General features: G+C 40.2%; 1 protein-coding gene across 1 annotated transcript in view; it reads left to right on the top strand.

The window, feature by feature from the left end:
* The window catches only part of LOC133555657 (neurexophilin-1), a 53317-nt gene extending 40809 nt beyond the window's left edge, over positions 1-12508 (top strand). The window contains exon 2 of the mRNA XM_061904997.1: positions 10562-12508. Within this exon, the coding sequence (XP_061760981.1) occupies positions 10562-11335 (774 nt within the window). The 3' untranslated portion in view covers positions 11336-12508. The remainder of the gene's footprint in view (positions 1-10561) is intronic.
* Positions 12509-14442: the final 1934 nt, after the last annotated feature.

Genomic DNA, 14442 nt, shown 5'->3' on the forward strand with positions numbered 1-14442 from the left:
TCCTATATTCAAACACATTGTTACTGTTCAAATTGTAATGTTACAGTGGCCCAAAATATTGAATATACTTGTTAAATAACACCTCTGCTATGGTTTTTAATGAATACTTAGGCCTACTATGCTACTGTATTTTAATGTTGGCCCTTATGGTGATGGTACTTGGAGAGCAAAGTGTTTGCTGGGGTGGTACTTGGTGAAAAAAGTTTGAGAACCACTGGAGTAAGTTATAGGTAGTATTAGGGTTGTCCCGATACTAATATGTTGGTACCGGCACCAAAATGTGTTTTGATACTTTTCGATACTTTGATACTTTTATAAATAAAGTGGACCACAAAAATTGCATTATTGGCTTTATTTTAACAAACAATCCTACGGTACATTAAATATATGTTTCTTATTGCAAGTTCGTCTTTAAATAAACTAGTGAACATACAAGACAACTTGTCTTTTATTAGTAAGTAAACAAACAAAGGCTCCTAATTAGTCTGCTGACATATGCAGTAACATATTGTGTCATTTATCATTCTATTTATTCATCAAAATTATGAAGGACAAGCTGTAAAAGATGATTATTAATCTACTTGTTCATTTACTGTTAATATCTGCTTAATTTCTCTTTTAACATGTTCTATCTACACTTCTGTTAAATGTAATAATCACTTTTTCTTCTGTTGTTTGATACTTTACATTAGTTTTGGATGATACCAAAAAATTGGGTATCAATCTGATACCAAAGTACAGGATCATACATTGGTCATAATTTAAGTCCTTATGTGTCCAGGGATGTATTTGCTGGGTTTGTAAACATAATATGAATTAAAAAAAACAAAAAAAAAACGATTTTATGATTGTAAAAAATATCAATGTAATTATTGTAGTATCGACTAGATACACTCTTGTACTTGGTATCATTACAGTGGATGTCAGGTGTAGATCCACCCATGCCATTTGTTTACATTGTGAGCTATTGTATTCTCCTACAAAATGTAGTGAAGCATGTTTTGCTATTCCTGGTCCTGCAGGGATGATACTTGGAAGAAACTTACTTTATTTTTCACCATGGAGGCGAAGATTAGTGATTTAGAAGTAGCTAAAAAACTGCAGACTACGGATGGACGTCAGCTGCTAGCCATGTCTTAAAGCACCTCTTCCTGAGGGCGTTTCAGAGTTCTAACTTCACCTTTATCTTTAGTTTTCAAGCCAAAATGCATCCATTCTCCCTTTTCTGTCTACACACCGTGTCTGCTTGTAAGTACTCCGTGATTGTGCGCTGCCGAACATGCTCCTCTGCTCGCAAAACCAGCAATGACATGACATGCCCGTTAAAAAAGAACCGGTACTTTTCAGGGGCGGTATAGTACCGATTATATTCATTAGCGGTACTTTACTAATTCTGGTATACCACACGACCTTAGATAGCATAGGTGGTGTTTCTCAAATGGGGGTATGCGTACCCCTGGGGGGTACTTGAAGGTATGCCAAGGGGTACTTGAGATTTTTTTAAAATATTCTAAAAATACCAAATCCTTTATAAATATATTTATTGAATAATACTTCAAGAAAATATGAATGTAAGTTCATAAACTGTGAAGAAAAAAATACAATGCAAAATTCAGTGTTGACAGCTAGATTTTTTTGTGGACATGTTCCATAAATATTGATGTTAAAGATTTCTTTTTTTTTTCTAAGAAATGTTTAGAATTCATTTCATGAATCCAGATGGATCTCTATTACAATCCCCAAAGAGGGCACTTTATGGTGATGATTACTTCTATGTGTAGAAATCTTTATTTATAATTGAATCACTTGTTTATTTTTCAACACGATTTTAGTTATTTGTATATCCATCCATCCATCTATTTACTACCGCTTATTCCCTTTTTGGGGTCGCGGGGGGCGCTGGCGCCTATCTCAGCTACAATCGGGCGGAAGGCGGGGTACACCCTGGACAAGTCGCCACCTCATCGCAGGGCCAACACAGATAGACAGACAACATTCACACTCACATTCACACACTAGGGCCAATTTAGTGTTGCCAATCAACTTATCCCCAAGTGCATGTCTTTGGAGGTGGGAGGAAGCCGGAGTACCTGGAGGGAACCCACGCATTCACGGGGAGAACATGCAAACTCCACACAGAAAGATCCCGAGCCTGGATTTGAACCCAGGACTGCAGGACCTCCGTATTGTGAGGCAGACGCACTAACCCCTCTCCCACCGTGAAGCCCTATTTGTATATCATTTTTACCAAATAGTTCAAGAAAGACCACTACAAATTAGCAATATTTTGCACTGTTATACAATTTAATAAATCAAAAACTGATGACATAGTGCTGTATTTTACTTCTTTATCTCTTTTTTTTTCCAATTAAAAATGCTTTGCTCTGATTAGGGGGTACTTGAATTAAAAAAAAAATGTTCACAGGGGGTACATCACTGAAAAAAGGTTGAGAACCACTGGCATAGGTTAATAGAAATAAGAGCAGAGCCAAAAACACCTTACGAAAATCTTCGATAAAGGACCAAAAACAGCAAGCATCGTCTCATCCGTGACCAAATCAGTCGACGACATGGGCAGGAGTCGACGCCCCGGCACGTGTGTCTTGCTGAAAATCCGATATCTTAGGTTTAGGAACGAAAAAAATAATCGATTTTGCCGCGGACTGCGAAGCTGGGGAACAAATCCGTCCTGGCAGAATGAAAACGAGTTGGGAGTTAATAATCCTGAGCCGGAGTGAGGAGGCCCCAGCAGTCAGGACGCAGGACGAACAGAGCGTGGAGACACGCATGCATAATGCATCATGGCGACGTCTCTGCGGGTTTACACACGCACACACACACGCACACACACACACACAATACAAACACACGTGCACACTGCTTGCATTTGCATGGCTTATAGTAAATGTCTGTGTGTGTGTGTGTGTGTGTGTGTGTGTGTGTGTGTGTGTGTGTGCGTGCGTGTGTGTGTGTCATGATGATGACGGCACGTTAGACACAAACTACCTGTGAATAGATGATTAAAGCTGAATAATCGACCATTACTGAGCTCTCAAGTTCACCCTGCTGAGCACAGATCTGACAGTTCCGTGCGAGGCGGCATTCTCTTTAATTGCAACACCGCGTGTCCTAATTGGACATTAAATTTAATTCTTTTGTGCAAGACAACCACCCCCCACACACACACACACACACCCCACCTACCCGCCCCACTCTTCTAACATCTCTTTGATGCTCCAACCAAATATTTCGAGGCAACAAACGGCTTCCTCTGCGCTTAAGAAGCCGAGAAGCCTGAAGTTTGTTCTTTTAAGATCAGCGAGAACTAAAATACTCGTGTCCTCACGTGACCTTCAAGTGGCCCCCTTTTTGTGGCCGCCGCGGCGAAAAACAAACATGGCGAGTGCCGGCCAACATCGTCTAGGCGCCGCGACTCTGTTGCGGCTAATTGCATGAAACCCGAAAGTTTCACTATGGCGGATTTTTAAATTTTTTTTATGTACTTTTAAAAAAGTTGCATTAGTTGGGTAGGAGTCCCGGCCGAGTCATACCAAAGACTATAAAAATTGGACCCATTGCATCCCTGCTTGACACTCAGCATCGAGGGTTGGAATTGGAGGTTAAAGGGCTACTGAAACCCACTACTACCGACCACGCAGTCTGATAGTTCATACATCAATGATGAAATATTAACATTGCAACACATGCCAATACGGTCTTTTTAGTTTACTAAATTGCAATTTTAAATTTTGCGCGGAAGTATCATGCAAAAAGGTAACGGTGTGATGACTCGTGCGCGTGATGTCACGCATTGTAGAGGACATTTTGTTCCAGCACAGTTCACAGCTGTAAGTTGTCTCTTTTCATCGCATAATTCCACAGTATTATGGACTCTGTGTTGCTGAATCTTTTGCAATTTGTTCAATGAATAATGGAGACGTCAAAGAAGAAAGCTGTAGGTGGGAAGCGGTGTATTGCGGCCGCCTTTAACGACACAAACACAGCCGGTGTGTCATTGTTTACATTCCCGAAAGATGACGGTGAAGCTTTACTATGGGACAGAGCGGTCAAGCGAACACGGTTGGATTGGACTACACACACAAAGTACAGGGTATTATGCAGCGATCTTTTTGAAAGATCGTGTTTAGAAGAGGGTCCCTTGCGAAGGGCAGAGATGGGCATCGCCACCACTCGTCGACTGGTGCTGAAGAAAGGTGCGGGGCCGACCTTCAGGTTGTACAGGTACGACCATATAATCTCACTAAAAGCAGATAGGGGATTTTCCAGAATTATCCTAGTAAATTTGTCTAATAACACCTGAATTGCTCCCAGTGTATAGTCTTTTTTTTTTTTTTTACAAGTCTTTCACTCTCACTTTCTTCATCCACGAATCTTTCATCCTCGCTCAAATTAATGGGGAAATCGTCGCTTTATCGGTCCAAATCGCTCTCTCTGCTGGTGGCCATGATTGTAAACAATGTTCAGATGTTCGGAGCTCTACAACCCGTGACGTCACGCACACATCGTCTGCTACTTCCGGTACAGGCAAAGCTTTTTTATCAGCACCAAAAGTTGCGGACTTTATCGTGGATGTTCTCTACTAAATCCTTTAAGCAAAAATATGGCAATATCGCGAAATGATCAAGTATGACACATAGAATGGACCTGCTATCCCCTTTTAAATAAGAAAATCTCATTTCAGTAGGCCTTTAAATCACCAAAAACAATTCCTGGGCGCGGCCACCGCTGCTGCTCACTGCTCCCCTCGCCTGCCAGGGTGTGATGAAAGGAAATGGGTGAAATGCAGGGAATAATTTCGCCACACCTAGTGTGTGTGTGACAATCATTGGTACTTTAAATTTAACTCAACGTTCGGGATATAACCCGGAAGCAGATACTGTATATTTAATAAAAACAGCAACACTAATGAAGAGGATACGGTTCGCTTCACACATTACGTAAAAAATATCGAGATATATATTGGAAATAGCCATTCAGCATACAGAGCGGAAAACACAACCAAAAATTTAAAAATTGTAGGCTACTTCACGCGACTAAGCCGGCCTACTTCACCGCGGTCTGTAGTCTATTGCGATGAGATGGAGACATGATGGCCAAATTACAATGTCCCGTTTTCTCGCCTGGCCCGGGCGGGCGCCCACTTCCCTCTGGACTGGCACCACCTTAACCAACAAATATTCTGGGGGAAACACTGTTATCTAATCACCTGTCGCTCTGTTAGAGGTAGCGGCCGGGAAGGAGAGGGATGTTGGAGCGAGAGCGAGAACTGACACGAGAAACGATGCCTGAAAAGCACAAAGAGAGACAGCGGTATAGCTCGGTTGGTAGAGTGGCCGTGCCAGCAACTTAAGCGTTCCAGGTTCAATTCCCGCTTTCGCCATCCAAGTCACTGCCGTTGTGTCCTTGGGCAAGACACTTTACCCACCTGCTCCCAGCGCCACCCACACTGCTTTAAATGTAACTATGATATTGGGTTTCACTATGTAAAGTGCTTTGAGTCACTAGAGAAAAGCGCTATATAAATATAATTCACTTCACATTAAAAAAACATAACATTTTGATGTCCATCAATGGGAGATGCAATTAAACAAATATTTATTTAATGGATCAGCTAAGAAAATGTGGAATGTAGATTTTATGCTGAATCCCGAACAAAATACGAATGAGATGAAAGATAATGAAGCAGGTAAATTAAATGCAAATAATAAAGTGAACACACGCTTGAGGCTGCAAACTGATTCCCAATAAGTCTGTATTCCACGCAGTGTGCATGGACACTGGGACTTCACATATAGGTGTGAAAATACCAAAACAGGGCTTCTGTTTGCTGAGACCATGGCTATGACCAGTGACGTGCTGTCAGGGGGGCATGTGAGGCAGTGCTATGAGATGTCCAAAAAACAGTAATACGATAAGTTTCAATATTTCTCTGTTGGTTTATGCTTTCTATGTGATTTTGGTGTGGTTCTTGTATATTTGGATAATTTTCATGGTCAAAATCGCGGAAATTCTGTGTTTCCTGATCAAAATAACGCAGCAGACCAGGAGTGAGGCAGACACAGGTGGTGCCTCCAGGGCTACACACAAAGTGTATAGAGCTTGTATGTGAGAGGGGGCGTGTGCTTGATGCCACGGGGGAAAAGGCAGGCCATGAGGCAGCAAGTACCTCTGCCTCAAAATAGGGGGCGACAGAGGTGGGTAGTAACGCGCTACATTTACTCCGTTACATCTTCTTGAGCAACTTTTGGGATAAATTGTACTTCTAAGAGTAGTTTTAATGCAACATACTTTTACTTGAGTATATTTGTAGAGAAGAAACGCTACTTTTACTCCGCTCCATTTATCTACATTCAGCTCACTACTCGTTACTGATTTGTATCGATCTGTTAGTGCATGGTTTGTTTCTTATTGGTTTGTCAGAGAGACCTTCAACGTAGGATCCATCACATGCCTACGTTTCACCAATCAAATGCAGTCACTGGTGACGTTTGACTCCGTTTCACCAATCAAACAGAGCCAGGCGGTCACATGATTACTGCACACTTTTTTTTTTAATAAACCTTTATTTATAAATTTTAACATTTACAAACAGTTGAAAATCAAAATCAAAGTAAGTACAAAAACTGTACAAAACAGTATAAAAAACATACAAAACAGCGCCTGGGGGTTGTAAATTCAAAGTAACTAAAATAGAATGCGAAATATATATATATATATATATATATATATATATATATATATATATATATATATATATATATATATAAAATAAACAAAGTGCAAAGCCATAGGCACACTCAATCTCAGTAAATAACTTAAATTTGGAACACAGCATCATCGTTTTCACAGCTTTTTGGTTGTTAGAGGTAGAGTGTTTTAATGTAGAGTTCTAAATCTTTTTTAAAGGCACAAAAAAAGGTCGGGTATTGAGAAACTTACATTTATGAAAATACAACTTAGCCAATAGTATAATGAGGTTGCAAAGGTAAAATTCATTTTCAATTTTTTTTCAATACAGTGTAAAACCAAATATATATTATTTAATGTAGAATTTTCTTTTAGTTGCTTAAGAGATATTCCTGGCTCTGAATTTGTTCGTTCCTATTTTTTTTTTTTGTGCATTACTTGTTGCCGTCATCATTAAACGAACAGGTTACTCATCAGTTACTCAGTACTTGAGTAGTTTTTTTCACAACATACTTTTTAATTTTACTCAAGTAAATATTTGGGTGACTACTCCTTACTTTTACTTGAGTAATACATCTCTAAAGTAACAGTACTCTTACTTGAGTACAATATCTGGCTACTCCACCCACTTCTGGGGTGCGATATATTGTTCAATGCCTCAGCAGTAATCTGACTCGCCACACTGGGAGAAATGGGGGCGCTAAAGTTAATGGACACATGTCTCTCCAGGAGAAGCCAGCCTTTTTTCTTTTTTTTTTTTAAACTGTATTTATAACAATTATGGCATTTTTATTAGAGTAAGTCAGCGTTTGTGGGCATTATTGCTGCTTCAGATACAAATACAGAAAGGTAAGATACACTCACAATACTTGATTTATTTTGTTAAAAGAAAATGAGACCGAAAAGTATTCAATAACAATTTTGTCGGATACTTTTTGGACCAATTTGTCATACCATAATATCACTATGATAACCTTTTTATGAAAGCAAATTAGTCCCTTCGTTTTCCTGTTACTCTAATGTGCAACCTAAATCAACAATGGTTAGAACTGCTCATATGAATTTAAGTAAAAAAAGAAGAAAAAAAAGAAGAAAAAAAACTCCAAAAGTATCTAAAAGGGGGAAAAAAGTATTTAGTCAGCCACCGATTGTGCAAGTTCTCCCACTTAAAATGAGGACAGAGGTCTGTAATTTTCATCATAGGTACACTTCAACTGTGAGAGACAGAATGTGGAAAAAAATCCAGGCATTCACATTGTAGGAATTTTAAAGAATTTATTTGTAAATTATGGTGGTATACTCGGTATTCTTTTTCCTCCAAACACGACGAGTTGAGTTTATACCAAAAAGTTCTATTTTGGTTTCATCTGACCACATGACATTCGCCCAATCCTCTGCTGTATCATCCATGTATCCATTTTGGTACAAACTCAACTCGTCATGTTTGGAGGAAGAAGAATACTGAGTTGCATCCCAAGAACACCACACCTACTGTGAAGCATGGGGGTGGAAACATCATGCATTGGGGCTGTTTTTCTGCTAAGGGGACAGGACGATTGATCCGTGTTAAGGAAAGAATGAATGGGGCCATGTATCGTGAGATTTTAAACCAAAACCTCCTTCCATCAGTGAGAGTTTTGAATGGTTGACCAAATACTTATTTTCCACCATCATTTACAAATACATTTTTTAAAATTCCTACAATGTGAATTCCTGGATATTTTTTTTTCACATTCTGTCTTGCAGTCGCTAACTGCGGCTATTGTAGCCAAACACTGTACAACATGCGGCTGGGCTGGCACGCTGTTTGTACAGGTTGTGACTTGGCGGTCACACCAGCAGCACTGAGAGCGCACTCAGCCAAACTACCTTTAGGTCAGGGGTGTCAAACTTATTTCAGATCGGGGGTCACATGGAGAAAAATCTACTCCCAAGTGGACCTGACTGGTAAAATCATGGCTCGATAACTTAAAAATAAAGACAACGTTAGATTGTTTTCTTTGTTTAAAAATACAAGAAAAACATTCTGAAATTGTACAAATCATAATGTGGTTGTTTTTTTGTTTTTTTTAACAAACAACTGTTGCGGTTAATAGTATATATACTTTGTCGTTATTTATATTTTCTGAATACATTATGTGATAATGTTTATTAGTCAATTCATTGGTGTTAATTTTCAATCTATCGAGATAATAATGTCCAAATCAAATTACAGTATGTTATTTATGTATTTTGGTCATTTTCCTCGACTGCTGTACGAAGATGTGGTTTATTTTGTACATATGTAACATCATTTACAGAGATACAAAGAATTGCTATTGTGACATCTGGTGGACACATTTAGTATAGCTGGTTCATTCATCTAAAAATTTTAGGTACATTTTTATACTTAGCAAACTCATCCCGCAGGCCGGATAAAACCTGTTTGCGGGCCTGATACAGCCCTCGGGCCGTGCGATTGACACAACCGCTCTTGGTAATGTTGCAATTAATTATTTTTTCATTTTTTCATTTGATAGCGTAATCATAATACAGGTAATGTGAAAACAGACTTTTTTTTTGTCCCCGCCCAAAACTAAAAGAAGAAAAAAAATTAAAATACTAAAAAAATAAAGTAAAAAAACTCTTCACCACAAGTAGATAGAGTATCACACTGACTAAAAGGGAAACAAGTGACAACAATAATAATCACTAACATACAGAGAAGTGTCACTGAATAAAAACAACAAAAGCAACAAAAACAACAATAAAAAAATATACTTTTTGGTATAAACTCAACTCGTTGTGTTTGGAGGAAGAAGAATACTGAGTTGCATCACAAGAACACCACACCTACTGTGAAGCATGGGGGTGGGAACATCATGCTTTGGGGCGGTTTTTCTGCTAAGGGGACAGGACGATTGATCCATGTTAAGGAAAGAATGAACGGGGCCATGTATTGTGAGATTTTGAGCCAAAACCTCCCAAAGTATTTGTTTGACCAAATACTTATTTTCCAACATAATTTCCAAATAAATTATTTAAAATTCCTACAATGTGAATTCATGGATTTTTTTTTCACATTCTGTCTCTCACAGTTGAAGTGTACCTATGATGAAAATTACAGACCTCTGTCATCATTTTAAGTGGGAGAACTTGCTCAATCGGTGGCTGACTAAATACTTTTTTGCCCCACTGTATGCCTCACCTGGCTGTAAGCATTGTGTGTTGTTAGGATAGCATTGGATTTTAATTACCACTCACGGTAACAAACTGCCGCTGGTGGTTTTGGAATTATTTTTTTGTTTGAAAAACTCAAAAAAACACTCAGTCACGTTAATCTGCACCAAATGATATCAGTTAGAATTGCCCGGTATCGGTCATCATACTGAATGTCATCTGCTGAACTTTAAAAAAGATCAATTTCAACTTTTAACGTGTGTTTCGCACAAAGACGACAATCACCTTTGTTTTATTGTTTAACAGCATCGTAGCGTTATTTGTCGACCCGTCCAAGACTGTGAAACGAGCACACCTTGACTTCTCCACTTTAGGATTTTTTTTTTTTCTTTCTTTCAAATCGATCCCTCTGGCATCTCCAGCTTTCCATTACCAGAGAAGTGCTCGGGGAATAGCCCTCACACCGCAGACTTTTATTTCTAATTCTCCCGCAGCCCGGCTAAAGAATGTAATCAGAGTAATACCTGAGAAGTTTGTAACATGTCTATACGATACACTGTACAACATTGATCAAATGTCATGGTCACCGCCGGACTGTAAATTAAATATTGATTAAACCTTTCATTCATTTTCATGCCACCTTTCTTACACCCTTTTTAATAACGCCGTTCTCTGGTTTCCTGCTTTTTCCCAGGTGGCCCTGAGCCAGGAGGACGACTCCTCCAGCCCAAAGAGCTCCTCAAGAGACTCCTCAAAGACAGTGGGTCTCCTGAGCGGCCAGGCTCCCCTTTCGCCTCTCAGCCGCTGGATGCTTCACGGTAGAAGCCGGGCTGCCAACGCCACCTCTATGGAGCTGCCCTACCGTTCCCCGGTGGCTTTCTCCAAGCAGGAGTTTTCCAAACAGGAGTTCTGGGAAATGCTGGGCAGCGACCTGCTAAAAGCCGACGCCTCTGGCTCCAGGGTCAAGCGGCGGCCCATCGTCAAAACCGGCAAGTTCAAGAAAATGTTCGGCTGGGGAGATTTCTACTCAAACATCAAGACGGTGCGGCTGAACCTGCTCATCACCGGCAAGATCGTAGACCACGGCAACGGCACGTTTAGCGTCTACTTCCGCCACAACTCCACGGGGCAGGGCAACATCTCGGTCAGCCTGGTGCCGCCGGTCAAGGCGGTGGAGTTTGATCTGGAGCGCCAGAGCGTAGTCTACCCAAAGGACTCCAAGATCTTCAACTGCCGCGTGGACTACGAGAAAGTGGACCGCAGCAAGCGCACCTCGCTTTGCAACTACGACCCATCCAAGACCTGCTTCCAGGAGCAGATCCAGAGCCACGTCTCCTGGATTTGCTCAAAGCCTTTTAAAGTCATCTGCATCTACATTTCCTTTTACAGCACGGACTACCGCCTCGTGCAAAAGGTCTGCCCGGACTACAACTACCACAACGAGATGCCCTACTTGCCGTCGGGCTAGAGGACTTGTTGGGGGAAGAATAGGGGACAAAATTGGGGCCAGAGGAAGCGAAGTGCAAGGGGGTTGGGCCGTGAATTGTTTTGGAAGCCACTGTGTAGCCGGACTGGAGGGAGACTATAAAATATATATGCAAAACCAAAACAGTAATTTGTACGAGTCGACGTCACATTCAAGAAGTGGACTGTAGAGAACAATACAAAAGTTCTAACCTCAACCCGGATCTGCTCCTCCATAAAGTCCTCCGTCCCCTCAGCGAGTTTTCAAGAACGTTCCAGCAAGTTAGGAAATATTTTGGCGTCCGGTTGCAATATATCCCTGTCAGAAATACAAAAAAACAAAGAATGGTTGCTTACTGTTTTGGTATTGACTTCTCGGCAAACAGATGAATGTACAGCAAAGTTTCAGTAGCAATCAAGGTTTTGTTGAGGGGATCAGTCCCGAGGTTGATGCATGGCCAGATGTATCTTGAAAAACCACAAACTAAAATACGAGATACCTACCCTTAAAAACGGACAGAACCACCGTTTCATTTTAAACTGGCACCATACTGAATACTTAATACTCATTGGCCCTACAAACTATCAACTTTACCGAGACTAATTTTAACCTAAGCTCAGTCTGTCAGGACTTTAGAATAAAGTTGTACTAAAACAGGGGCCGGTGGTCCAAGAACTGTTAACACACCTTTGAGCAAGGCACTGAAACCCCAACTAATATTTACTTATATTATTCCACACCTGATCGAGTTCGGGTCTTAAACTTGTGGTCTGCAGGCCTTGGCCCTCGAGTTAACTTTGTAGTTCAGTGTAATTGTGGCCTGGGTCCGCAGAGAAAATTGTGTATTTTAAACCAAAAAACGGATTTGCCAAAAAAAGGTTACGAACAAAAAATGTGTCTGAAATTTAAAATCTGTACATTTTAAAACCAACAAAGAAAAATGTTTTTTTGGAGTTACAAATCGTATTTTGGTTGCAAATTGTTTTCTTGGTCATAAATAGTTTCTTCGGTTACGGCTGAACTTCAAACTTGTGGGCGGGGCCTCCTCTGAACAATATGTCAGAAGCCTTTTTATTGGTCCGTCTGAGATTATGGCTTTTGATTGATTGATTGATTTAAACTTTTATTAGTAGATTGCACAGTTCAGTACATATTCCGTACAATTGAGCACTAAATGGTAACACCTGAATAAGTTTTTCAACTTGGGTGGTGGGAAGTGGAGGGGGGTTGGGAGGGGTTAGGTTTGGTTGATATCAGCACTTCTGTCATCAATAATGGTATCATCTGAGAAATGGACATTGAAACAGTGTCGGTCTGACTTCGTAGGATATGTAGAGCGAGCAGTGAACTTTGTGAGCTCAGAAAGCATAAGAACAAGTATTTACATTTGATTATTTACAATCGGGGAGGTGGGATGTGGTGGGGGGAGGGTGTTAGTCTAGGGTTGTAGTTGCCTGGAGGTGTTCTTTTAGTGCGGTTTTGAAGGAGGGTAGAGATGCACTTTCTTTTACACCTGTTGGGAGTTAAGACCTTTGTTAGATCGGAATCTGGGTTTAACGTGGTTTGTGGAGCTCCCCCTGGTGTTGTGGTTATGGTGGTCATTTACGTTATGGAAGTATTTTGACAAGTATTTCGGTATCAGGGAAGTGTAGCAGATTTTATAGACTGGGCTCAGTGCAAGTTGTTTTACTCTGTCCTGCACCCTGAGTCAGCCCAATTTGGAGAAGTGGGTAGGACTGAGGTGTGATCTGGCGTGGAGGTCTAGAAGTAACCTGACTAGCTTGTTCCTGGGATGTTTGGAGTCTAGATTTGAGGGTTCCTGAGGTACCAGGAGGTGCAAGCGTAATCAAAAAAGGGTTGAATGAGAGTTCCCGCTAGAACCTTCATGGTGCTTTTGTTGACCAGAGAGGAGATTCTGTAGAGAAATCTCGTTCGTTGGTTGACCTTTTTGATTACCCTGGGAGCATAGTGTGACCATATTTGGGCGTGACAACTGACTACTTCTGCCCTCAACACATTTGAAGGGAAAATACCAAAAACAACGGGGAGGGTTGATACCGTAAATAAAAAGGCGTCTAACATATTGCTCAAAAGAGGAAGTAACTACAAAAAAGAATCGCTACCACAAAATAAGATCTGCAAAAAAAAACAAAAAAACCTTTTGTTTGAGAAAGTATATTTTTTGTTTGGTTGCATATAAAGACACATTTCTATCCATACCTGGGCGGCTAATAGTTAATTATATAATGATCATTTTGAAACCCACTATAAAGATCGCAAACTACCGTATTTTTTGGACTATAAGTTGAAGTTTTTCTTCATAGTTTGGGCCGGGGTGCGACTTATACTCAGGAGTAACTTATGTGTGAAATTATTAACACATTACCTTAAAATATCAAATAATATTATTTAACTCATTCACATAAGAGACTAGACTTATATAAGATTTCATGGGATTTAGCAATTAGGAGTGACAGATTGTTTGGTAAACATGATCTATATGTTCTAGTTCATAATATGTTACGTTAACATAGCAGGCACCTTCTCAGTTGGTTATTTATGCGTCATATAACGTACACTTATTCAGCCTGTTGTTCACTATTCTTTATTTATTTTAAATTGCCTTTCAAATGTCTATTCTTGGTGTTGGGTTTTATCAAATAAATTTCCCCAAAAAATTGCGACTTATACTCCAGTGCGACTTATATATGGTTTTTTTCCTTCTTTATAATGCATTTTCGGCAGGTGCGGCTTATACTCTGGAGCGACTTATACCCCGAAAAATACGGTACAATAACTGTGCAAACACATGACGGAAAAAATCTCCCATTTCCTGGGGAACTCAACCGTGTCACAATCTGCAACTTTTGCATTAAATTTTACGTTCATAATGATTGAAGGCCTATTTACTCGAATGGTTGAAAATTCAGAAGTGAATACTTTGTGGGGCCCAGCCTCACTTAGACTCTAAGTAAATTGAGGTCGAGACCCCTCTGTAAGAGTGGAAATCAGCAACTTTGCAGGGTCGGGGACGCAACATTTAGCAGGTTTCCACCAGGCTGTTCAATTCCATGGTAAAGTTTGCATCAAAACACCTTCATTAGGCCTAT

This window comes from Nerophis ophidion, linkage group LG07, assembly GCF_033978795.1.
Source record: "Nerophis ophidion isolate RoL-2023_Sa linkage group LG07, RoL_Noph_v1.0, whole genome shotgun sequence".
NCBI classification, from domain to species: Eukaryota; Metazoa; Chordata; class Actinopteri; order Syngnathiformes; family Syngnathidae; genus Nerophis; species Nerophis ophidion.